We start from the raw sequence: 27,274 nt of genomic DNA on the forward strand, positions 1-27,274 counted from the left end.
AGACAGGTAATCCATAGCTGTATCAGGGAAAAAAACACCAGTTCACTGAATTGTTTCGATGGCAGCCAGACCCAAGGCTAACAGAGCATGAGAGACAGGCGAGGTCGTGGAAAGGTTATTTTTTAGGTTCAGGAGGTGAGACTTTGGGGACGTGGACACATCAGTCTTGCAGAGTCCGCGGGTCAATGTGAAGACAAGTGGAAGACACATTTCTCTGTCAGCACGCAGAGAGCCCGCACGGGTTCAGGCTTTTGTCGTGAAGTCCCAAGTCATTGAGTCAATAGCCAAGGAACATGACACAACCTCTCACAGTCACACGGCATCAAGCGGAACAGGGAATGGCATGCTTTCCATTTCACTGCACCGTGGCCCTGGCGAGACCTCGTCTGCACTCGAGAAACAGGAGAGCTCTCAGCCCAGGCTCTCGCATAAAAGCAACGCAGCAACCTGGCCCCGAACACGTACCTGGCTCGCTCACAGCAGCAGTACAAGATGATTCACCGGTCAATCCATAACCCCGGCTATTATCTCCACTGGCTGCTGTAGCGCGGCGAGATGCCTGTGGATAACCAGAGGGCTTGGATGAAAGGAAATTAGATCATGGCAAAGCACCAGCACATTTCGATTAAACTGATGTCAGGATTTATCTTCTTCCGTCAGTGCATTTAGATGGGAAAAGAAAATGTAACCTTTAACCCCGGCTGATCAAGCACTGACCGAGTGAATAGCCCTTTATCACAAGAATAGCGTTACATGCAATGTAACAAACTACATCATTTTGTCTGCGTGTGAGAAGAGTGAATAAAAAAATACATATCTTGTATGCTGCATCATTATCTAGTGCTGCCTTTAGCAACATTCTATTTGTGACATTTAAACAATACAAACGTGTTCTCTTCACAGGCTGCATGTTTATAGAGCATTGCTTATTTTTCATCCAATTAACAGTGCTAAAAAAAAAATCACTTCTATGTTTTTAATCATAATATGATAAATTAGATTTATCATGGGCCAGGCTGGAAACCAGCACCACAACAATGCTCAATCTTTAGACCACTGCTGTAGCATCATAGCAATGTGGCTCTTTCTGTTTCAGTAACCATATTTAGTTTACACATGGATAAATCTACCACTGCTTTTGTTCAAAAGGAATTCCTCAACAACTATTAGATGTATGTCCATGAAGTTTTCTTTTATCAGTTCACCCCTGAACAATATCTGTTCAAAGACCACATGACCTGAAGAATACAACGTTTCCATCAGCCAGTGGGGAAAATATGCCTTCAGACGTTTCTTTTCTTTTCTTTCAAATAACAAAAAAGAAAAAAATTCTACTTATGGAATGTCTGCACAGAAGATCATTATTTGTGCTTAAAATAAAGACACCATTTCTGCAGGGTTGACATCTTAAAGAAAACCTTGAAGTCTAAAAGAGCTGCTAGCATTGCTGTAGTGAATTCTCAGTCAAGGCATCTTTTAATAAGTGCAATATCTCTGGCTGGATTAAGTGGCGGCATGCTGGTGCACCACCACTCTCACACTGAATAAGAAAGTTAACAGCTCATACCGTTCTGTAGCCCTTATGTGTGGAGTTTGCATGCTCTCCCTGTGCCTGCCAGTGTTTCCTCATACAGTCCGAAAACATTCATGCTAGGCAATTGTTGATTCTAAATTAGCTGTAAGTGTTATTAATTAATAATCCTTTGCTAACTCATCAGACAAGTTCGTATTACAAACAAAAATAGTATATTTAATGTATTTACAATAAACATACAATCATGTAATTTCCAAGAAATATACAGAACTAAAGCTTTTAAATATAAATTTATCAGAAAAAAATTGAAAACAAATACCAAGAAGCAACAGAGCATATCTAAAAAATCTTTGAAAATATAGGTGATATATTCTTATTTCATTACCCTTTTCTTTTGCAAAGGTCCCTTACAAAGAATCCTACAATTCTCATTTTGACTACCACCAACAGCATAAGCAGACATGTCATTTTAAAGCCGTCACTGTTAGCATAATGTTTCTCTCAAATCAAAGGCAACATGCTGCCTAAAGGCTCAAAACAAAGGATTATCAATCCGTATATGAAGAGTTGTCTTCCAAAATGTCAAAAAAAAAATTCCAAAATACATAATAGCAACAAAAATTTTAAACAAATTATATCTTCTTTTTTTTAAACAGGAAACCTATTTATTGTTGGCGAAATGTGTCTTTAACCACCATAGATAATAATAATTTTTCTTTGCAGATGTCATATTTTGATAGTGAACTCTTCATAGGTCAATACTCCTGCCACTAAAAGTCCTTTATAAAAGTCAAACTGTTGTTACCACACGGCAAGGCCATCAAAAGAGATGAATGAAAATAATAGGATGAAAAAAAACATTTAAGCTTTAAAGTTATTTTCCATCACAAGGCAAAACGTCTTGAGCACATTGAGGTGCTAAAAGAAAACAGTCCTGTTGCCACAGGTCAATGCAAGGTCAAGCAAATGCTGCTGCCCTTGCACTTGTCGGACAGACCTAAAATATGTTGTTTTCTTCTTTGCAAGTGTTGAATGTTACAGTGCACAGGTTGATATGGCACAACATGAGCTCCGATCATAAAGTCTTAGAGTAGAGCTTCGCATCCAGGCACAGTTGCAGGACCGCTATCAGTGAAGTTTGGCTGATCTTCTACAGTCAGCCTCATCTACTGTACAAATTCAGACTACAGCTCAACATCGGTGCCACAGTAATAAAAACAATACGTTCAAGCAAAGTATTGTTTTCAATTGTACCAAAGCAACAGTATCAGCTTTGTCACTGATGGAAAGAGAATTCAATCTAAATTCGACAATACCTTCACTAGTAGAAAACTTCTACATATTAACAGTTATTACATCCTAAGTGTTACTGTTTTCTAGACCAATGTACAATATTCTATAGGCAATATATTTTTGGGACACTTTAGGATGATGTGGTGAAAGTAAGTTGAGGGATATCACAAAAAGGCTACATACAACCGGAGGATCTGCTTTGAGCTCCAGCGTGTTCAGACAAAGTTCTCTGCAGGACGTCACAGAACACTTCTATGGTGTCACTTCGGCACTTTTATGGCACTATTATGTACAGAGGAGTCAACACTAGACACACTGGGGTGCTATAAATATCAAAGACAGCGCCACCTGTTTGGGATTGCTGACGAGGAGATGGTGGCCAGAAGGTGCCCCACCCTGTTTCTTTTGAATTATTTGTACAGCTCAGCATTATCCCAAATATCCCGTTTGGAGCCAATATTTCCATCGTCGTTAGATTTTGAGCTTGAAAACAGGCACTGACTAATCAGTGCCGAAAAGTTCTCTCACTATATATATAAAAAAAATCTCAACTTGTTTATAGTCTATTCTAAGAAAATCCACAAAGACAATGATGTGATGTGGTTTAGCGTGTCTCTGTGGTCAACATAGGTTCATAAAGCACTGATCTGTTGTTTTATTTTCCCACTGTGATTTTAGGATTTTTGAAGCTATAGCAGCATCAATGTAGAGTTTAAATCTTATTCTTTTGGTTAATTATTTATGAAACTCAATATATTGCAGACCTACAAGTAATGCGCATCCAAAATAAAAGTATTTATTAGTGTAGAGTTTATATGTAGAGTTTAAATCTTGTTCTTTTGGTTCATTGCATATGAAACTTAAAATGCTGTAGACCTACAAGTAATGTGCATGTATTTACTCTTAATAAATGACTCTTGAGACACTGGTGGTGGCAAAAAGAATTTGTGAACCTTTTCAAAGCTAGCTTAAAGGAACAGTTTGAAATTTTGGGAAACAAGCTAAACATACAGATTTTCTTATGTGAATCTATAACCAGTAGTTAGCTTAATTTAGCACAAACAGATAAAGCAGAGCAGCTAACTGGGCTATGATGACATAATCTACTGACCAGCACCTTTAAAGATAACCTATTAACATTTTTGTTTCATATATGCAACAACTAAGGCATAAAACTAACAAGTTCTAATTTCATGGGCATTTTTTTGGTTGATTTCCAGGCCCAAACCTGAGAAAATAAACCCCAATTTTGACATTTCAGTTTCTGTATACAAAGTATACAAAGACAATGTAGGTCTAACATGTTAGTATAATAAGATGACTTGAATAGACTGATTGTTTCGATGTTTGGACTGAGCCTGGTACTCAGTTTTATAAAAAAGCCAAGCTAACTGACAGCTAGCTCTACCTTTGTACTTACTGTACAGCTGGCCAGAGTATTATCAACCCTGTCTTTCTAACTCTGGCTAGGAAAAGAATTTCCCAAAAGCGTATTTCCCAAAGCCTCAAAGGGTATATGCATTTTAAAAATGAAACGTATTGTGATGATTGCTCTCTGGATTTTTGATGCAAAACATATTAAATACTTACAGAGTAAGCCAGAAGAAAAACACTATATATAAAGTGGATATGTCAAAAATCTGAATCCAGCTGAATTCTTTAACAAAAAGCTGTATTGTATCTGCATGTAGACAATCACTTCAGTGTGAGTGATTGTGACAGCTGAGGTTTGATTTAAAAGAAGAAGAAAAAAAGTCATCATCACAATGCAGTATGCATTATAAAGCTGTTCCATGGTCAAAAATAGAATTTGGAGGCCATTCGAGTTAAATGTATATTTAACCATTACAATGGCCAACAAACCACAGAGTCTGTGCAATATAGTGACATCATTCTGAACATATTTTATTTTTATGTGCATGCATTACCAGCATGCTTTTTAATGAACTCATTCTGGCTGGACACTGTGCGTCATGCTATGCTGTGTCTGTTGACAGCTAGCCACTACAATCAACAGTCTCAATACAATGACTTGGTATTCCACATAAAGGCCTTCACACTCTCACTTTCACCCAGTGTGAGCTCACTAGTCATACTGGTGCTCTTGGTAAAAGCTTCCTTCCCCACAGCTGCCACCTGCTATGGCCCTCCTAAATAATGTACCTGGAGTGTCTTATTTGCAGTGTCTCCTGCTTGTTATATTTGTTGCTTTGTATTTCATGCATCAATGCTGCAAACGATGTCCCCAAGAGTGAAATTACATTACAAACTCTTATTCTGCATCTGTTTGCAGTTGGCATGAGCATTGTTGAATCAGTGATTTAGGAAAGGTTACAGGTTCATTTACTGAATCTGATCATGTGCATCTCGTCTAAACATTAATGAAAAAGCCATCTTACTCTGTTCCTTTGAGTCAGGCTATTATTTAAACTTTAACAGTTAAGCTTTTATTCTGATTACCTGTCAGAAGCTGCATCTAATTTTCATAAATGTCAAGTAAAAAAAACAAAAAACTGAAACGTTTTGTGGCTCCGAAACTAAAATATAATCTCAGACTTTGGTCGAGTATCAGTGCCAAAACTTCACATATTTCCAACAACTTTCTCGACTAAAGTAAACACTGAAAGCTATGATGAAAGAATTTGTTTCTTAATTCTCTGAAAAATGTTAGAAACCTCTTCCACATTTTAACCATTTCAAAGTGGGATAATCCATGTTTTGTGGAAAATGTGACCTGCAATAATTGGTGGCAGGAGCTAAATAAATAAATCAGTTTTCTATATTGCTGTAAACTTCTGCACCTTTTGAACCATTTGATTCCTTTTTCATTGCTTGTTGTATGTCTGTTTGAGTCACTGCCGGGGGTTAAGGTTGAAGAAACGTACAGTAATTGTATACTGGCTTTGAAATGGGCCCTTTTCATAGCAGCCACACTGAAATGTTATTGCAGGGTAAACACGGATGTGATTAATCACAACAATAGTGGCTCTGTTCCATACGTATACATGGGCAGAGGCTCTGGTATTGTGCATGCTCAATATCAAAATGACTGCAGTGAAAAGGGCTTGATAACTGGTTTTGGATGGAGTCGAAACCTAATAAAGGGTTTACAACAAATGTGTTAAGAAGTCTCCTGTAGGGATCCCCAGATGCACTGCAGATGGACTGAAAATTGATTACTGTCACCCTTTTTGCATTTTCTGATATACCATACCTGAGAAATACTAAAGGAAAATAAACCATTTCATAAACTCTGGTATAGTAAATCCAAAACTTTGAACTAAACTTTCGTCAGCAGTAATCTATTGCATGTGATTTTTCCCCTCTTTCCTCGTCACTTTCTATTCCAACTTTGCAAAGAAAAAGTAAAAGCAATTTTCTTAAAGCCAGCTTAATTTCAGCTGACAAAAACGTGGGCGTGGCAAATTTGGGGAATCTTCTCTTTTTCAATATGTGTCATGTTTTGGATGATAAGAAGACTGGAACTTTACTGAGGACATTTCTCTGAACTCAGAAACATCACGCTTCAGGTCTGTTGCACATTAATGGCTCCGGTTTGCAGCCCCAGTGCAGACCAGCACTATAAAACAGACTCCATGTTGTCACATGTCTCACGGTCCTCCAGGTTGTATATGAATTTTGTCCTGTTGGTTGGGTTCTGCGTGATATCTTTTCCCAAATTGTCCAGAGTCACGTTGGAGGCGAAGAGTTCGGTGGGCGTGAGGTACCCCTCGTTGTTTTTGATGTATTTCCTGTAGTTCTTTCTCAGACACTGCCATGTGGTGGTGTACAGGAGGAAAGCTGATGACTTGAGAACGATGGCGATGCTGACATACAAATGCCTGTAGGCCACATTGTCGTACAGCATGCAGGCTCCCTTCTCGCCGCAGACGGAGCTCCAGAACAGACAGGTGGAGTCGATGCCCATGCCGAAGATCAGAGGGGGAGGGATGAAGCCTGGAGCAGGTGGGGATTGCGGAGAGACAGCAGGTCACAAGGTCAAGAAGAACACCAGTTTGAGTTCATGTTCCTAATGTATCCAGGCAGACAGACTGATGAAGTTCATTTCAAGCAAGGTGAAAAATTGCCCTGACGTTTAAGTCACAGAGTAAAACTACAGACCAACAGCTGTTGCACAAACACAATACAGAGTGCCAATAGTAGTGAAGTGTTTCTTACCTATTAATCTTAGAAGCAGGAACAGAACACCAAGGGCGTAGGATTTAAGCTCTGGACTGACAGTTCTGAAAATTAAGAGAATACTTCAACCCTTTAAGTACTGTGGTGGAAAACTGTTTTAATTGGTAGACCTATTGAGTTTTAAATTACATTATTTTGTACATATCTCTCTATCTTACCTATCTAGATTACAAGCATGATGTATACACACACACACACACACACACACACAATGTGCATATAATGCCTTTAGTGTTATTTGTCATTATATATGAGTTAATATACACTTGCGTGTGTCTGTATTTGTCCGTATCACTGTCAGCTTGATAAATCAATCCTTTCCATTGAAGAACCACCGGTATTTTGAAATGTCGCCAGCTCCCTCTCGTGAGCAGTTGATGAATAGCAAGTGGGGGGGGACGTGCTCATACCTGATAAGGATGATGACAGAGGGTGTCTGGGCCATAGCTCCAATCATGCTGCACACACATATAACACACAGGAAGGTGAGGAAGGCTTGCTGACAGCCTGGGCTGGGACACTTTCCTGGTAAAGCCACTGCTTCTTCGCTGTTGCTGGGTATACACGCACAGTTGGTCAGGTTCTGACAAACAAAAAGAAATGAGGTGATAATGTAATAATGATATATCAAGTAAATCTGCAGTATTTATATTTATTGTGAGCCCTTCAGGCACCGGGGAGCAATGATTATCAGCAGTAATGTCCCAACTCACTGGTTTGGTACAGCCAGCGAAACAGGCTGAGAGGTAGGTGACTCCATTGGAGCCACAGACAGGGCTCACCGATGCAGTGTAACAGTTACAGTTACTAATGCATGCTGACTCAGGCTGCTGCCAAGACTGCAACGTCCTATAGAGGAAGTCAAAGGTCACGTTAGGGATAATGCTGCATATGTACAATTTGAAAATCTAATGCAATTTTTCTGAAGGATTTTTTTAATTCTGGGATTTGTTTAATTTTTTGTTTGCATGGACCTACAGTATATCCCTGTGGGGAAAAGTACTATACAGAACTAAAAGTTCCTGGAAAGACTCTTCATTCACATCAGTAAGTCATCACTCTTACTCATTGCCGTAGGCCACTGTGACCCCAGCGACAGGTCCAGTGTCACAGCCTAGGAAGAGAAAAGAGACATAGCAGGCAGTGGACACCAGGTTGACCAGCATGGCCATGCGGACAGCACCCAGAGCTGACAGGTTCAATTTCTTAACCAGGAGTCCCCCGAGGAAGATTCCCAGACAGGCACAGGGGATGGCCGTCATACCTGGAGAGGGAAAAACAAGTAAATTCTATATTTATAGAGCAACATTCCTCATGATTTGACAGTAAAAAAAAAACATAAATAATTTCCTTTTATTGAGATAAGAGTGGGACCCCTCTAGGAGAGAAAGGAAACCTGCCTCACCATGGTAACCATGATGGTAAGTATTTTGCTAGAGTACTGTTAATGCTACAGAGCCCAATATCATTGAGATGAGAGAATGTAAATGAATATCTTCATTTAAGTACTTTATTTCAATACAGTTTTAATGGAGTTAAGTGTTATTGTCTTATGCTACTTTCTACTTTTACTTCACTTATTTTAACACTTTAGTTATCTATTGTTTTCCAGTTTTCGAAGCATAAATCCACCATATTATTATCTTTAGTTACGACACATTTTTACTTTTGGTTATGTTACTACTCGCAAGTTTAGTCCTGAGTTTTGTTTAAAGAGATATTAAAAAGTTATTTAAAATTCTCAGTTTACCCCGCTCATCAATCCTGGCAAGGTTTTCTGACATCAGCCTATTGCAAAACAATAAAGTCAAACTCTTGGCAGCACAGCTTTACAAGCCTTTTTCCTCTGCTTTACAATGTGTTCCCACTCAGTGATAATTATGTAGCTGTGTTGATGCTTAAAACCTCTTGGGTGTACTCTTTCTCCCACACAAAAAATTGTGATGGAATCTACGAATGTGAGCTGTAAGCAGAACCGATAATGGCCCTGGTATCAATAAATTCTTATCAATATCCATCCCTACTGCCTACCTAGCAGCTGATTAGCTGAGGATGTTGTAAGGTTGAATTGCTGCTCTAAGTATTTGCCCAGAAAGGCAGCAAAGCCAGCAACCACAGCGATCTCCATGCAGGCTGCCAGCGTGATGCAGCTGAACACTGGATTGGAGAGAAGGTGCCTGGTAACCCGGGGGATCACTGGGTCAAAGGAGAAGAAAATTAAGTAAAAAGTAGAAAGGATGAAGAAGGATTGAGAGAAAAGAGCAGAAGCATGCGTATGAATTTAAATATTCCATTAAACAATCTTGTCACTTATTAAACCCCCTCCACTCTTCTCTTGACTTCCTCACCTCTCAGATGCTGACAGACTGAGAGTCCGCTGTTTATATCAAAGCCATGAATGGCTCCATTGGGTTTAGAGCCCTGGAACTCCAGGCTCAGGGAAGAAGGCAGCATGGCCTGCTCACTCTCAGCTCCACTGTCCATGTCCTGCTCATCCAGCGCCTGGGGGAAACCGAACATGAAGAGGGCGGACAGGAAGAGTAAGGCACCACACAGGAGGAAGCCGCCCCACCACGCCCCGATCCAGCGAGGGTCATCTGGGGTGATGTCCAGCTTACCTTGGTTGGAGGGTAAGAAAATTCACAGCAGTCATAGAGGGAAGGATGAGTATTGGTGTACTAGTAGAGGTCACAATAAAATTACCTCTGTTTCAGTGTGGTATAATTTTGCAATATTTTTAACCATTTATTTCCCAACTTACTGGTATCAATGAAAACAGCATCAACATAAACTTTGGTACAGACAGATCCTAAGATGAAGCCACAAGCTGGGCCGAACACTAAAGTTGAAAATAGGATACCTGCAAGACAAAACAAAGGTATAGAACAACAAGTCTGTCAGAAAATGACAGTATGCAGCAAAACCCCAAAAAACAAAAAACACCAACACATTTCAGTGTTTGCACCATAAAATGACCCAAGCCAAGAGGACACATGCATTTCACTTCATTGTTCAGCAGAGGGCAGCCTTGCATCAAGCTGTTTATTACCAGCACCTTCTATTCTATTAGATATGATGCTTCCTATTATAAAGTATACTTGTTAATTGCACTTTGTGATTAGGAATCAAAGGTACGTTGTTTAAAGATTAAAGATTAAGTATGAAATCCATGCCAAGAGATTTTATAATTTCATCCGAAGTCTTCCAGCGACAGATTTATTCACCATCACTGTAATATGCAGCCCATAGGTTGCACAGTGTAATTGATCCAAGGCTAGATTATCCATCAGCATCATAAATAATCAAGCAGGAAATGGGTTCTTACTGTAAGAGCAGTGGGGAGTGACTGATGCACTTTCTGATTGACATTCCCCTGAATGTAAAAAGCGGCCCGCTTTTGGCACAGAGGCTGAGAGCTCTCTATAAAGCATCACACTGTGCTGGACTGTTTGTGTGTGTCTGTGTGTGTGGCACTTAATCTGTTACCCATGCTGGTGGTAAGTGGAACAATAGGAGTGAGTTCCAGTAGCCTGACTGCTAATAATGGATCCCAAAGCAGAGGAAGCGCTGCTCACTCCTGACAGGATGAGAGGGCCAGTCAATTTCTCTGTAGGCGATTTAATGATTACTCCTCTGGACATCACCAGTTATTGTTTGTGAGAACAGAGTAGTATTATAGGCTCATATTTAGAGGTATAAGTGCAAATAATAAAAAATATAGATCAATCACAAGAAAATAAGAAAGCATTTATTACAGTTTCAAGTCTATAAGATTGGGATCAGAGGTTCCAGATCAAACTAGGGTCTGGTATTTCCTTTGCTTATGAAGTGTATAATGTTATCGTCATGCTAAGGTGTAAATTCAGGTCTTCAGAGTAAAGGATGTGGATGCTTATTAGTCTGGCAAGATACTACATCAAACTTTCCTCACGGGACCTGCAAAAAAGTCTTGCAACTGTTGTCATTAAAGTGCATGCACCTGCAATCAGAAAGAGCACAAATTTAACCCACGTAGCAGGCATACTAAAGAAAGTCTGTTCTGTCCATAGTTTGGAAACTAGTTTGCCAGCGTTGGACATCAAGGTAAGGACTGGGCTCTCTGGAATTATGTGCTCTGCACAGACCAGTCAAATGGCTACAAAAGCAGTATGCTTGTTGCAGAACAAAGACAGCTTGGTGATTAAATGCAATCACTGATTAATCTGAATTCTGGAGATTTCTTAACGGTGAAGCCATGAGTCTGAACTAGCCTGAACCAGGCCGAGCCAGGATAATGACGCCAAGTGCAGTAACAAATCTACCAAAACAAAGGCCCAAATCTGAATCTCAAGAGAACACCCTTGAAAAACCACAAACATCTTGCAGTGAAGGAATTTCATTATAAATAAAGCACCTGGAGGTTACTGTTGCTGTGATTTGGCACTATATAAATAATTGAACTGAATTTTATAAGAAATGAGAGTTCACAAAGCCAATTTCAGAGAATTGTGCAAAGGTATGCAAACACAGCTTCAGTTTTAAGAGGTACAATACTAGGATCTGAGGCCTTCTTTTAACTCAATTTACTTTTTCTACGACACTTTTACACACTGTAATTTCACTTTTTTTCCCCTTGTGGTGTTGTTCAGCTCCATTTGTAAAACAGTTCAATCATTCTTGAAACTTTTGGCACTGTTTCAAAGAAAATCAAATGTCTCCCTGCCCACTAATGTCAAAAAGACAATTTCAAATATAAATTTTGTTTTTATCTTTGCATAATTGTTTATGAAGAGAGACAGGATATCGTGTGCTTACTGATTCTGGCGAGGAGTCAGTCTTGCCAGCTCTAACTTTCCCTGTGTGCTATTTTTATTTGACCAGAGCCATTGATACCGCCGGGGCTTAAGTCAGGTAATAGAGGAGGTCAGGGGTAAGAGCAGGGCCAGCTCAACAAGCAACCAAATAATGACCTCCGATATCCTCTTCTGCCTTCCTCTGGGTTCCAATCACAGACACACAAAGGGCAATTAATCTATAATGTATGTGATGTAGTGAGGCTGGCAAACACACACAAACATGGCAGTGAACCAGCAGAAAATATTGGGCCCCTGCCAATCTGATCTACAGTACACCAACGCTCAATACTTTGAAAACTAGTGTGGGTACAAAAACCTCAGTGTTTCCAGTTACATGAGACAAAGAGCCGGAGAGTGGTCGTCAAAGTGAAAGTGCTGATGACAATAGCAGCAATAAGCATGAAGACAGAGATGTGTGATGCCAGTCTGCTGTCTGAACTCAACAGTTGGTACTTCCGAGACCATATCCATAGAGACATGACTGAAAACCCAGTGAAAGAATGAGGAGTAGTACTGAAGCAATAATAAACATAGCAACCTTTACCTTACAGTATATCATTCACTACTGTTTAGTCATCTGCTCTATTCCCATGTTATTTATTTGACTCACATCCGATAGCAAGTGGACTTTACTACAGAAAGACTAAATGATCTTTATGTGGAATCATTTGTGGGATTTTACATTTATATAACAAATATATGCATATATATTGCAATTTATTTTGTACTTTTAGACTAGTAGAGCAGCATTGCACAATTCATGTTTCAAACCCAATCTTAAACCAGCTGATCCGACATGGTTTTTCCCCCTTGTAATTTACACTGAGTTGCTGCAATGCAATATGTGAACTACTAGAAAAATCAGCAGTTGCCAGACTTATGTTCCTCCGCAGATATTGATGATGTGCACACATTTTTAACTACGCTCTTAAAAATAATTATTCTTCTGACATACAGTAGATTAACTTTCACAGGATTGGTATAAGTTCTGATTGCTCATTATAGATGGAATGTAAATCTTTCATGACTTATTGACTTTGCAGTAATTGTAGAGGGATGGAAGATGCTCTTAGTATCTGCAGTGTACCTGCAAGCATCAAAGCACTGATAGCTTTGGAACGGGAGCGGAAAGTGAGGTACAGGAAGACTGTCGCCACTATAAAGTGGGGCTCTTTGAGAGCAATCATACTAATATATGTATATATATTATAGTGTTTTCATACACTTAAAACAGAATATTTGTCAGGGATTCCTTTCCAAATATAGCCCACACAAATAATAAATATAACCTTACACTAAAATGTCTCAGTCCCTTCTAATTTACACTGGCTACAGTGTCCTATGGTGACAACCTTAATTTACTTCTATTGTTTGACGTAAAGCTGTTGTTCCTTCCTTCTGAACACCACCTGCTGAGATGAGCTAGACGTGAAGCTAAAGGTAATACAAACCTGATGGCCAATACTAACAGAATGTCAATTTATTATCTACAGTACACTTATTTATTTTACATAGAGCTGTAACTTTGTGTCACATAAATGAAGATGACCATCCTGGCAATAGAGGCACTCCACTTAAGTCAAGCTTTTGCAGAACAACAACCTCCTTAGTGGAGACCATGAATACTCAGCAAGAGGTACCATTTTCATTTATCACAAGTCTGCAATATGGCACCACTGAACACAGGTTTGTGTTTAAAATATTGAGATAAATATTAGAATTAATAGTAAATTATTCAATTAGTATAACTATATTGTATACATATACCAAATTAGGTACGTTTTTCTTTCAGTTGTTCTTTAAAAACAACCACATGCACTGTTAACTATGGGACCTTATACAGACAACTGTGTGCCTTTCCAACACATATCAATCAACTATATTTACCACAGATGGACTCTAGAGTTTTATTTTTTTAAAGAAATTTGCAAGAATTTCAAGCAAACTCTATTTACATTGTCATCATGGGATATTGTGTGTAGAATTTTGATGTTTAAAATGAATTGAATCCATTACACACAGATATAATAGCCTTAAGTGGACTATAACAGCCTTAAAAGTATCACAATTCTTAAATAGAGCAGGTTTCATATTTGCCACAGTTTAGGTTTTCACCAGACAATCGAGTCCAGATCTCCATATTATTTTGACACACGCCATATCAGTCCTTTTTATTTTTCACATTTTGTTATTTGTGTAATTTAGTCAGTGATCAGTTACATTAAAAAACTGCAATCTACTGGGGTGAGATTGATCAATAAGCACGTAACCATGGATATGACAACATATGGCACAAGTAGCTGATACATTTAAAATCATGCATGTAGATGGAAGCAGCAGTAAAAGCAGTACTAAACCGATTTAAATATAGATATGTAGCTTTTTGGGGGGACAGTAATGTAAGTAAATACAGATTATAGTTCTTTTTTAATCCTGTAACCCTTGTGCAAAAAACAAAGAAAAAAGTGATAAAAAATTATACTCAACCTCATGGTAGGTCTAGCTCCATATTGTGCCTTTTGTGCCTAGCAGTAATGAATGCAGCAGATGCAAGGTCATACTGTGTTAGACAAGGCTCTTCTACCTGGTCACACTGCCAGCGCATGAATAATTTCACACTCAGGCTCACATTATGGCACAGTTCAATCGCTGGCACTTTGTATCTTGGCCAAGGTGCTCTTAAAAGGTGCTCATATAAAACAACCTGTGCCGATCTGAGCGGACAGTGTGTGCTGAGTCAGCGCCCATTCCCTTCCTCTGCTGTCCTACAGTGGAGGAGTAATAACTCCAGTGGAATAAAAACATTTTTGCTGCAGTGGACTCTAAACTTGCAGCCTCACACTGCTTCATTACACACATTAAAGCGATGAATAGAGGCTAAGATAAGAGAAGCTGACCCTGCAGCTATAGAGCTGGACTCCATGCTCCTCCTAGGCTGCTCTTTTACTGTACTTTCATTTATTGTTCTGTACGGTGCTTTAAAGCAATGTGCTGTAATTTGTTGTATTTTTGTCACCAATACAACCAATGCAATTCTCTGCTGCATGCTTGTAATATTCCTGTAGTCCAGCTTACTCTGAGTTGCTTGTACATTCGCTTGATATTCAGAAAGCGTAATCAAGATTGTTGGTTTGTCTGAATATTTGCAATTTTCTCTTGACCTGATGTTAAGAAATCCATGATGATCATCATGGATCAAGTGCGCTGAGGGCTTACAATCAACAGCCAAGTACTTAAATGGTTAGTTCACAAAATAGTAGTATCAAGGTCACTATGATCATCTTATATATACCGTCCTGTTATGTGGATAATACTAGTTCAGTTGTACAAACCTACAGCTGGGACTGATGATAATGTAGTGAGTTGTAGAACAATTGAGTCATAAACCACAATGCTGCACAAAGTAACATTTTGGCTAAATGCTGGCTAAAGTACGGGATTATCACAATTTATCCTGAGGTCCAGATGAATAAATGCTCCAAATCCGAATTTTGCTCAGACATTTTATTAAAACTCACAAATGGCATGACTCAAAAAAGTCAGAGGATCACCAAAATCAGTAGAATATTTTTTCTCTGGGAACGTTTGTACAAAACTTCATAGTAAGTCTTCAGAGATACAGTATTTCAGTGTGGATCTAAAGTGGTAAGCTAACTCCATCCTTCTACTGTGGCCTAAAATGAGTAATAATGGTCATAGCATTGAATTTTAACTTGAAAAATAAAATGCGAATGCATAGAAACTAAATAAAGCAGGAGGGTCTTTGGCTAGCTTTGTAACTCACAGTGTTTTTTTTTAAAGATTTCATTATGGACGCAGAAACATTTACTGCATCGTGTTAAGATGTAGTGCAGAAGCGATTTGATGCTACATACTTGTTAAAAAATGCACACAGCATGAAGGCTTCTAACTGAATAGCTGCTTTACTCTAAGACCCTCTGTGGTGGATACAATTGATAGGAGGGTTAGCTGCCTTCACATGGGGTATCTGTCAAGCAGCTGACAGCAATCAATTATACAATTACAATCTGGCTTGGACTCACAGTCCACAGCGCTGAGGAGCAGGCTGGTCTTTCTGAAAGAAGCCATTTTCTCCTTTTTTCAGGAATCTTTCACAGCTGCCCACACACATCCAAACTTTAAATAATAGTTTGACATTGAAGGGAATATATTTTGTCACATTTATTCTGTAACAATGGTGGATAACTATTTTAAACATGGTCAAAGCTTCAAATAAAAAGCCCCGTCTATATACAAAGATCGCTGTGAGACAAAAACTCTTCAGACTGTTTCAGATTCCTTGTGGCTCTGCTCTTTTTCTACTCTTGGCTCAGAGTGATGTCAGTGGTAAGGGTTATACTTAATAAGACAATCGTACGCGCACAGTTCTGTCCAACTTTTCAAAACTTTAGCTTTTCAGATCTTATGATCAGAAGAAAGTTGGCTCATAGGAAGAAGGAAGGGAGCAAAAATGCTGCACTAAGGCCCAGTAAAAGATAAATGAGGATTATACTGACCTGTGAATCATGAAAAGCTTCTCTAATACAGTTCAAGACTTTAATGTGAGTTATAGCTATAGTACGCACACACGCACGCAAAATATTATGCATATACAACAGCTTCAGTGAGTTGTAAGCTCACCAATACGTCTGTATGATAATTAATGGCTAAACTGCTATGAAGTGTTACCAGCGATGGTGGTGCACTGAAAGCAGTGCCGGCAGAAAAGAGCAAATTTTTACAGCCAAATCAATCTTAACAACTGCTGGATGGATACAGATATTCATGGGTACCACAAGATGAATCCTAATCTATTTTATAATAAAGCACTGCCATGTGATTGGCATTTCATTTGCCTCACTGTTAGTCAAACTTTCCCAACAGCCATATCTGTTCTTTTTTCCTTCAGCCATCATAGATCATGACGGCGACAACTCCAAACATTATACATTGTGCTAATGTTGGCACGCAGGCTTTGGCACTTAGTTCAAAGCATTGCTAGTGCCAGAGTGCTGCCTCACAGAAACACTTTTCATCACACAGATCTCACTCTACTACTGCAGGTCATCATGGCTGCATTGCCGCCATCCCCCCCCTCCCCCCCCCCCCCATAAACTGCCAGAAAGCACAATGATCTGATGGTCTGATCATTGTGGTCTGATGGGCAACTAACTGAACAGTTAGCAGCAGTCTCTGATTTTTTTTAGCTGCCTGCTGCCTGAACTGTTGCTCACAATGATTAGGACAGGCACACTCATAGAGGACAACAAACAGAGTGAAGTACAAGACACACACAAGAGAAAGGCCACATAACATTTGAAGAAGAACAGGCACATGGAGCAGATATATCCTATGACAAGTGTTTAATGTTTCCTGCATTACACTTGAGTATTCTTTCGTGCCCTTCTCTTCCAGGCAGTATTGATCTATTTAGGGTGAAGATGTGGCCACAAAAGAGCAGCCTCTCCTTCAATCCTCTGCTTTGTTAGCAAGCCTGTGGAGAGCTGCCGCTTTAATATTTAATCATTTGGTTAGATGTTTGCTAAACTACACCTAACCGCTTCTCTGTCACACTGCATTATTCAGGAGGTTTTCTTACAGTCTAAATGTGCCTTCACACGTCAGTCTTGTCAAACAACACCACCGCCCTGAGACTAGAAGAAGGAAATACAAAGGAGCACAGAACACATACGTACTGTGTAAATACCAATAACACAACAGCAGTCACATTGTAGGAGGTAACCATGGCAATCAACATGCCTGGATTGTCAAAAAATGGAGAACAGAGACAGAACAGAGAGGGGGTGGTGGATAGAAAAGACTAATATAAGAGTACTATCTGTAAGTGTCAAAGGAAGAAGCTTGGGGGATGTTATGAAAGAGAAAAGGCTGGGGCACATAAAAGTAGACTTCATACCAAATCAGGCTCAATTTTAGTCTGCAGTGCAATTTATTAGAGCTAACCCCATTCAGGAGAAATCTAAGCTTAAACCACTGCTATGCCAAGTGATGTCCAAATTAGCAGTAATTCAAATGCTTTCTGTAAGCAACCAATAAAATAAACAATAATAATAATGCATTTTTCATTATATCTCGGGACTAATTATTATCCGTTATTTTCCAAAAATGATATTTAGCCATAGCTCTCATCTAACGATCGAGATATTTCCAAAGAGGGGGACCGTTGGTGGCATCAAAATTCAATGGTGTATTTCCAATAGAATTTTCTGTTTCACTTTTAGAAATTGCAGACTTAAAACATACAGTAAAGCTTAAAGCCAAAAAAATTGGGTGCCTTTAGTTTATTGTCTAAACCTATTGTTGGCTGCTCCTTCAGTTAGAAGGGGTCGCCACAGCAGGTACCTCCGCATATTTCAATTGGCAGATTTTTAGACTAGATGCCTTTCCTGATGCCCAAGGGATTTTTATCTCCTGGAATCAAACCAGGAAGCTCAAACTTGTTTTGTAAATCTGTAAACCACTACAATGTAAAGTCACTTATCCAGTTTATTGTCTTTCAAAATTTGCAAAGATGACAGTGAAAAAGTCAAGCCATAGATTTCACAAATCAATGAGTTTAGCGTGACGTCCAAAGTCTGAGCTAGCAAATTGGACCAGTTTTGGCACTTAGTCATGACTGGATTGATTGCAAGAAATGGTTATAATAAAAACGATGATTATGAATGGCTTTAGTAACCTCTTGACGTTTTCTCTAGCAACACCCTGAGGCAGACATTTGTGGTTTTGACCAAATGTCTCAACAATTTCTTTCACCATGAACTGTGCCATCAACAGATGAAATACTTTGGATCATTGCCAGCCATTGCTGTCCTTTGTGTTTAACGCTAATTAGTAAATGTTAGCCATATAACATGATAAACTAAAGTGGTGTTTATTATATCAGCCCTGTTAAACATCAAAATGTTATTATGTTGGCATTAGTATTGGGCTAACAGCATTTTTGTTCGTCTTTAATATGAATGTGTGCAAATTCATCATTTTGTCAAATTAAAAGAAATTTAAATAAACAAGAATAGTAACCATGAAGCATTGTGAGACAATACTGATTTGTGCTGTCCAGTTAATACATATAATGTATCTAAAATGTTTGGTAATTGCTATAGTTTCTTTACAGGGGGTATTACAATATTTCACAGATGTTAAATATGACTGTGATTGTTCACATGGATCATGTGTTCATAGTGGGATATTATCTGGCTAATAAATTACATTTACACTGAAAAACATCAGGTATCTGGTATGAATAGGCCTCTGACCAAGCAGGAGGGTAACTCAAGGGTGGATTACTTGATGCTGCGTTCTCTCTTCCTTTCCTCCACCCTCTGTCCATCCTTACCTCCCTCCCCTACACCGAGGTCTGCTGGCAGAGACTGTGCAGATCAAAGCAGGCACAGAATCCGCAGGCCTACTCACCCTGCAAAGAGGTCTGTGCTGAGATGTAAGCAGAAAAAAAATGCAACAAACCAAGGAGCTTGTGAGGAGGAGCAACTACTGTAGCTTCAGGGAAATGAAAACTGAACAGCATATGTTTATTTCTCAGTACCTTTGTTTCCATTAAAGCAACAAACCCATATGCCGCCGGCTTTGCCTTATTGAATCACAAAGCTTTAATGTGTTGGTGATGCCTGCATCAGACTAAACACCACATCTAGCTGAAAAAAGTTGTAATTTTTCAATACTTCTTGATACACTAATGCCAAATATAAAACGATAACAACATATATTAACTGATATCAACTGATAATAACTTGTATTTTTAAATACTAGCTATTATATTTACCTACTGTTGTTACAGGTTCCTGAAATGAAGTGTGGTTAACCTATAAGAGCTCTAATTTGTACATGAGGAAAGTGATTAAGATCAATATAAGAAAATAATTTAAATGCCTGGATAGCCCCCACGTATGATGGCTATATACACTACATTGGCAGTTTTGCCCACCTACCTATTTAAGCAGAGTAGTTTGAATATCACCAAGGGGGAGTCTTGCTTGCAGACACCAGGTATATCACATACATTTAACAAAATGTTAAATGTACCTATGCAATATGTGCATACATTAATATACAGGTTAACAACCCTAATGCCATCACTATATCAGCAAACAACCACAGCTAATAACAGGACAGATCTGTCTAGCGATAGAACCTCAGCGTTGATGGAAGCAATTTAAACTTACTACATAAAAAGATGCTGAGAGTCCAGTTAGGTGGCATGTGCCTGCTGAATCTCTCTGATATGATTATAAGGGCCCCTGTTACCCACAAGAGTGGAAAGCTGACCAGCTTACTCCGACCAGCTTAAAGGTGTCTGTGGCATGGTTTTGACTCCAGATTATGAAAAGACATAGCTTTCAAAATAAAAGTTGTATTAAACTTGACTGTGGGCTCTAAACAGAGGAAAAAAACTGGGGGGAAAAAAAAACACCAAAATTGCCCTTTACATATATATTTCTAAATTTTGTAGCAAGTGATATGTATGTTTCTTAAGTTCTCTTTCTCTCCATCTGCCCAGATAGAGCTCTGCTGCTAGCAGGTCACACAGATGGCACATAGCTTCAGTCACTGCCTTTGAACTGTTGCCTTGGCAACTTTGGCACACAGGGTTATTTCGACCTCTCGGTTGCTGCTGTAACTAAAACCACAGCCTTTTGCTGCTGACCTTCAAATGCTTACTAAAGTTGGGAACGCGTGCTTTGCCAAAGAACCCCTGCAGATATGAAAGAGGGCAACATCAGACCCAGAATTTAATCTAAAAAAAATCAATATTCCTCATCTATTTTTGCAAATGCCCAATTCACACTTAGCAACAGTGCAATGTACCATTACTGAGCATTTAATTAATAAAATTTACTAGCAGCATTCTCATCTCAGAAAATCAAATCGTGCCAGTGTCACGGAACTTTGTACAAGGTCTCCTTTGGCGTTGTTCTTTGGAGCCATAGCAATTTTGGATGCTGTGAGATAAATGCCTTGTTGTAAAGTGCTACACAGTCCACATTACGTGACTCAAGGGATAACAGCAGATTAAGACCAAGCAAAAACCCTCAGGGCAAAAAAAAAAAAAAAAAGTGCCGAAATCTGCAGTTCTTCTTATAGCCACTTGAATTAGTCCCCATAGACGCTAATGTTAAAATGCCTAACTAATAGCATTAAAAATATGTTTACAGACTGGTAGAAGGAAATGGTACTGGACTCAGGGCATGAATTTTTTTGTTCCTCATTCGTTAGGATACTGGAGTTAGGGGTGTGTCTGTTTTGACTGACAGCTGTCCTGACACAGGCAGCTGAATCTTGTCTGCCAGCCCTCTCCTCTGCAAAGTTGAGTCACTGAACTAGATCTCTCCACTGTGTTTGTACTATTGGCATTTTTAATGGAACTATATTATATGGTTTACTGTGTGGAACAGCCCATCCAAGTTTGTCCATCTATTCTGGTGAGTGAAATTCTAGTATTTTCTTTATACACTGTAACGATACTGTTTGCCAAACAATGTTGTTATTGTTAATTTTATAAGTCAGCATTTCATCCAACTACACTGATTAAATTCTGGCTTAAAAATAAAACAGCATGGTAGAAGCCAAATCACTAACACTGAGGCATGAAAATGCAGAGTCCAAAACCTGTGGGAGACTTCACGCTGGCTGCATCCATTTTTTATCCCATCCACCATTAAGCTGCAAGTTTGTCATTGAAGAGGAGGTTCATGTCCTCTTTGAAACCTCGTGTGTGGCCTTATTTTCCTTGCCTCGCTATTGAGGTTTAGGCACAAATATGACTTGGTTCAGTTGAGGAAAATAATGCGGTTTGGGTTAAAACAGTTCAACAAAAATTTGGAGTGACAGCCCCGTCTTACTATTGCATAACTCAGATGCTTCGTGCCAAGGTGCCAAAGGACACCATGTATATCTGTGAGATGCCACTGACTCTGATAAAAATGTCAGCATTTGACACCCTTGGATTGCAAATGAGCTTGTACACATTTTTTTAATGCAACTATGCAATGAGTCTGTCACGTGAAACTTTTGCATGTACAGCAGATACCGGCTGGGAGCATCAATCTTTGTTCACATCAAGCATTAGAAACATGGTATGAAAAGCAAAACAAAAAACAACAACAAGCGAGATGCATGAAAACACCTTGAGAGGTCTGAGGACAAAAAGCAGACTGCTTGAAGCTGAGAGGTGGTGTTTGTGATCAAAGCATCAGTGAAAAGAGCTCTTCATCTGGCCACTAGCAGTAATTAGCCTGAGAATCCACAGTTACATTGTTCATGTACTGAATAAAAATTATAGCTATAAAAAAATACACACTTGATAGTCATGTTCTGTGTTTTACCTCTGCATTGACTCACCTATATACAGTGAAGAGTCTTTTCTGTGGACATGGTCATCAATGTAGGACACTCCTAAGGGCTGAACAGGTGTTGCCCCGATGCCCAGCAGGACCTGGGCTCCGATGAGCAGAAGGTACATCATGTTGGTGTTGGCTCGATTACCGCATTTAAACCCAGAGTCTCTGTTCTCTGACCTGGAGATGTTGGAGCAGACATCCCTGCCATCCTCGGCATGCCACGAGTCACCGGCCTCGTACTCATACTGATGAGTCAGGAACTCTGGCAGGGCTGACAGCAAGGCCCCCAACGCCATGACAATGCCACCGCAGCCAATCAGCCGGGGCCGGTGAGCCTTGGCGCCAAAGTAGCTGACAAAGAGGATGAGGGCCAGGTTGCCGATTTCAAAGCTGCTGGCAATGACACCCACATCTGCACTCTGGAGGTTGAAGCGTCTCTCCAGAGTGGTCAGAACACTTACCTGGCAGAAAAAGAGAGAAAAGGAAGAGAGATGAAGGACAAGTGCTACAACTAGCAGCCAATGGTATCACAGCAACTCGTTTAAAGTGAGTTTATATACTTGAGTTTAGTTTCTGTGCTATAAATTGCTGCAATTAAAGTTATGGGAGTATAAAGTTTATATATTTTCCATTTTAAATCTGTTTACAATAATACGAGTATTTAGCTTCAGGTGCTGTCAGCCATCTGTCACTACCTTAGAGCTCATATCAACCTGTTGATAACACACAAGCTGCAAATGTGCCTATCTCCATCCTCCTGCTATATAGCTGCCAAGAAGGTCCCCAAGGCTTAACCTGATACAAACCTGGGAAAAGGGAATATGTGCATATGTGTGGCTCAAGGCAAGAAGCTTCACGTAGCTGTTCTAATTAAATGGACACAAACATGTGCCAGCTGTGTTCAAGGTGCCTAAGTGTTAAAGTGGCTCCTTGCATCAAATGTATTGGATCATCTACAAGACTGAAGGTAAACAGCTAGCTAGAAGTTATTTTAGTAATCCTTCATCCACAGCAAAACTAAAGAATAAGCCCAGAGCAGGTCCGAATAAAAAAAGCGAATGAATCATGTTCATTCCCACAACAGAAGTGAGCTCAGGTGAATTATGCATAACGGCTTTTCATCCTGTGCTGTATTGTTTATCCTGTCACACAGAGCTCCACTGCAGAGTCAAAAACTGGATCATATATCTGCTGATGGATCCATGTACCAAGACCTCAGCCTAGTCATGCTGTACTGGTGTTGTCCTTGGAGAAGGCTAGAAAACAGTCACCCTTCCATAAAAAGTGTACAGTCGCTGTCTGACTACTAACATGAAAAGATCTGAGTCAAACACTGATGTATTTCAACTGTGGCAAACTAAGTAACAAGATCTGCTACCATATGCATCTGATTATTATTCAGATTTGTTTAAATTCACCGAATGCTCAACTTATTAAACAATTCCATTCAATAACATTCCAAGATTTGGATGACAAGGTTGAGACAAGTCTGTTGTAGTACATTTAGCAGCCCACTGTGAATCAATAAAACAGTATTAAATAGTGATAGCAAACTATTTCATAGGACAGGAGAGATGTTGGTTCTGTGATGCTTTTATTTGCAGATATTTGCTAAAGGTGCATCTTTGGTTTGGGATGTTTAAAAGAGAAAGCTCCACAACAGGCTTCAAGGACAAAAGCTAAACCAAAAAGTTGGCTCTAATGAAATGTTTGAACTCACCATTTTTAAATTAACCTTGCTGTTTTGACTAATATCAAAGAAGTGCTTCTAATTATCTGCACCTTTCAGAGTGTGTTTAGCAGACAGGTAAAAAAGATCCTGTCTTCCTAAGCTCATTAAAAATAACTTCCATTCCCTTCCTGTTACAAAGTTATTTATGGTATCAAGACTGTGCTGACATTTATCAAGGAATTGGCTTTGATAAAAATAAATAAAATAATGCTGATTACAATAGCGTATTTGTTCTTAAAAAACAAAACAAAAAAAACTGATTTCCAGTAAGTGGCTGAGCCAAAACCAGTGCTGACAGTTATTCTAAATGCTGAGTTCAAGGCTTTGTCATTCATTTCACTCCTGCATTAGCGATGGCTGATGAAATCTTTATTTATTGAGTCAGAAACACATTTTTCTCCCGTGCTCTTGCAACATAAACTTGATCTCTTATGTTGACATACATCTAATCATAACAGTGCAGTAACAGCTTATAACTCTGATCAAGCTGTCACAGGAAATGCAGTCTGGTTAATGAGGGGGAGAAAAAAAGCTGCTGTCTCCTGTGTTGTGGAGATCACGTCATCTCCTAGGCCTATATCCTCCGGTGTCAAAGGCCTCCTGCATTATTGAGACATATGGGTGCAGAGCGTGTAGCAGTATGGACCTCCTGACCAGTGTTTCGTAAGCTGCTCTCTAACAGACCATCCATATGAGCAAGTAAAATTTTCCATATATCGTAGAGTCTACTGCCGCTGTGACGCGCTTTGTGACATGCAGATGGCGCATAGGCCTGATGGATAATACGCAGCAAGTCATCAGTCAGTGGCTCCTGGAGGATGTAATTTTAGTAATGTGATCAAAATAATATGGCTATTAAACGCAGCAGCTGAGCACCCGAAGCAGCGCAGCGTTTTTTCACTGTCTGCCCGCGCCGGTCTGAAGGGCGCTGCGTTAACCCCATGTTACCTGAGAAACATGACGTTCCTTCAGACCAACACTGTGTCCCCCAAACTCACCAGATAGGCGCCCACGGTGCCCTGTGCCAACATGAGAGCACATTCCGACACCAGGAATATCTTAATGTTGGAAAAACACGAAGTCTTCTTCTGATTGTCATCTTGCTCCGGGTCGTCGTTGCTGCTCCGCTCTGTGCAGATCTGGTTTTTAACCTGCATCCTTCGGCTCAAGCTCCGGTCAGGTTGGACGGCATGAAACTGAACGGGTCCGGTCCGGCGGAGGGCATCTGGTTATGATGGTGATGACGAGCTGCACTGCAGAAGAAGTGCGAACCTGCTGTCAGGAGCCCGTCCAAGCTTAAATATACAGCAAGAAACCCTGCTGTCCACTCAGCAGTGCGCACAGTCCGTCAGCGACCTCTCTTCACCGCCTGTCCAGTCAGTGCCTATCGGCTACATCACATTTAAATACGTAACTTACGCTAGTGTTATATATGACGGCTTAAGCGTAGAACTACAGTACGCTCTGCTTCCCCACATCCGGGTTTTGTTTTTTGTTTTTTTACTCAAAATTTCCCCAAGCCGACTGGTTCTGGTTTCCCAGTCCGGTTCCAAGACGCAGCTCTGCGTCCCGTAAGCAATGTTATGATGCTCCTCCCATCCATGGACCACAGCGCTCTTACCTCACTGCCAACCCCATCTCTCCTCCCAGTTCCTCCCTTTTTTTTTTTTCGATATACGCATCATCCATTACAGATTGAATCATTTCCACAGAACACTGCATCAGTAAGCTTCGATAAAGCATTCCCGTAACTTCATCATGGCGTTTTCTCTGCACTTCGCTGGTAATTTTCATCCTTGCATTGCAGATTAATTCAACAATTCGCATTATATTCCATTCTGAGAAGATCTCTGACTCCTCAACAACTTCTGGCGAGTCGCTGTATAGAGTAGCTGATATTTAGATGTGTCAAGTTAGATTTTAGGTCCTAAGCTGCGTCACTGTGACAAACTATGGATGATAACAAATAAAGAAACGGTGGATGAACAGGACAGTGTTATAATGATGCACTCTTCAAAAAAGATCCTGGCAGCAAGAAAGTTTATTGTGGGAATATATACACTATACACATATAACCTCACAGGACACTTAATACACCTATACACACTTGTTGCTGATTAGTAATTACAAATATCTAATCAGCCAATCACATGTGAGGCATGAAGACATGGTCAAGATGACTGCCTGAAATTCAAACCAAGCTTCATAACAGAGAAAAAAAAATTATTTACGTGACTTTAACCATAGCGTGATTGTTAGTGCCAAATTGGCCAGTCTGAATGTTTCAGAAAAAATAGGATTTTCCTGCACAAGCCTCTCTACGATTTACAGATTTGGGCCGGAAAAAGTGAAAACATAAAGTTAACAGCAGTTCTATAGGGAAAAATGCCTTTTTGATGCAAGATGTCAGAGGACAATGCCCAGAATGCAACACATTGGACCTTGAAGCAGGTGGCTACAGAGGCAGAATCACACTGGGTGTTCAGGTTCTAGCTTACAAGCTTGTAAGTTTGCTGGCTTACAAGCTAATAGCAGGAGCCTGAGCATGCGGTTTTAATCAGAATTGGTCAGGGAATTGGAAAAATTATGTTTTGTCTGGTTCTAATCTATGACATTTGCATAGTAGAGTAACAGATTTTAAGTAGACAACATGAAAGCAAGGACCCATCCTCCCTTGTATCAGCTTTCAAGGCAGTGGTGGTGTAATGGCATGGGGGATATATTCTTGGCAGACTTTGAGTCCTTTAGTGCCAGCTGAGCTTTTTTAAACACCACAGCCTATTGGAGTATTGTTGTTGACCATGTTCATGGCTTTATAACCATCTTCTGATGGCTGCTTCCACCCAGATAAGGAACCATGTCACAAATTGCAAATTGTCTCAATCTGGGTTCTTGAACAATGAGGTCACTGTGCTCAAATGATACCAACCAAGCCAATAGAGCGCCTTTGGGATGTGGTGGAACAGAAGATTCACATCCCAGATGTGCAGCTAACAACTATGCAGCAACTGTGTGATGCTATCATGTCAGTGTGGACAAAAAAGTCTCAGGAATGTTTCCAGCACCTTGTTGAATCTATGCCATGAAGAATTCAGACAATTCTTAAGGCAAAAGCGGTAGCGGTAAAAGCACTATCTAAGAGGCTAGTGAGTGTACACCATGATTGTTTGATGATTTAAGCTTTTTTAGCTTTAATTTACTTTGTTTTGTTCACTTTAAGTTTTTTAAGATTGAGAAGGTGGACAGTGTCTTCTCTTTTGTTTTTACAAATTTTCATATCCTGAAGGATGGGACCGTCCCAGAC

General features: G+C 39.8%; 1 protein-coding gene across 1 annotated transcript; it reads right to left on the bottom strand.

Annotated features, from left to right (window-relative positions):
• Positions 1–1,786: 1,786 nt before the first annotated feature.
• Positions 1,787–25,518, bottom strand: LOC146678198 (solute carrier organic anion transporter family member 3A1-like). The gene is made up of 10 exons (XM_085416987.1): positions 24,969–25,518; positions 22,240–22,699; positions 9,789–9,887; positions 9,376–9,645; positions 9,059–9,223; positions 8,093–8,291; positions 7,741–7,876; positions 7,438–7,610; positions 7,007–7,071; positions 1,787–6,784 (listed from the first exon to the last, which is right to left on the bottom strand). Exons 1-10 carry the CDS (start codon positions 25,125–25,127, stop codon positions 6,408–6,410), a joined length of 2,103 nt encoding a protein of 700 aa, XP_085273113.1. The 5' UTR covers positions 25,128–25,518; the 3' UTR covers positions 1,787–6,407.
• Between the last annotated feature and the right edge of the window lie 1,756 nt (positions 25,519–27,274).

The sequence above is a fragment of the Rhamphochromis longiceps genome, linkage group LG1, assembly GCF_057381845.1.
Source record: "Rhamphochromis longiceps isolate RC_006_pf linkage group LG1, R_longiceps_female_GT1.1, whole genome shotgun sequence".
Classification (NCBI taxonomy): domain Eukaryota; kingdom Metazoa; phylum Chordata; class Actinopteri; order Cichliformes; family Cichlidae; genus Rhamphochromis; species Rhamphochromis longiceps.

Coding starts and splice junctions, on each gene's coding strand:
- LOC146678198 (XM_085416987.1), bottom strand. CDS start 25,127: ATGCAGGTTAAAAACCAGATCTGCACAGAGCGGAGCAGCAACGACGAC. Junction 9,646..9,788: donor TGCTGTTTTCATTGATACCA/GTAAGTTGGGAA, acceptor CCTCCAACCAAG/GTAAGCTGGACATCACCCCA. Junction 7,611..7,740: donor TCGCTGGCTGTACCAAACCA/GTGAGTTGGGAC, acceptor TTTGTTTGTCAG/AACCTGACCAACTGTGCGTG.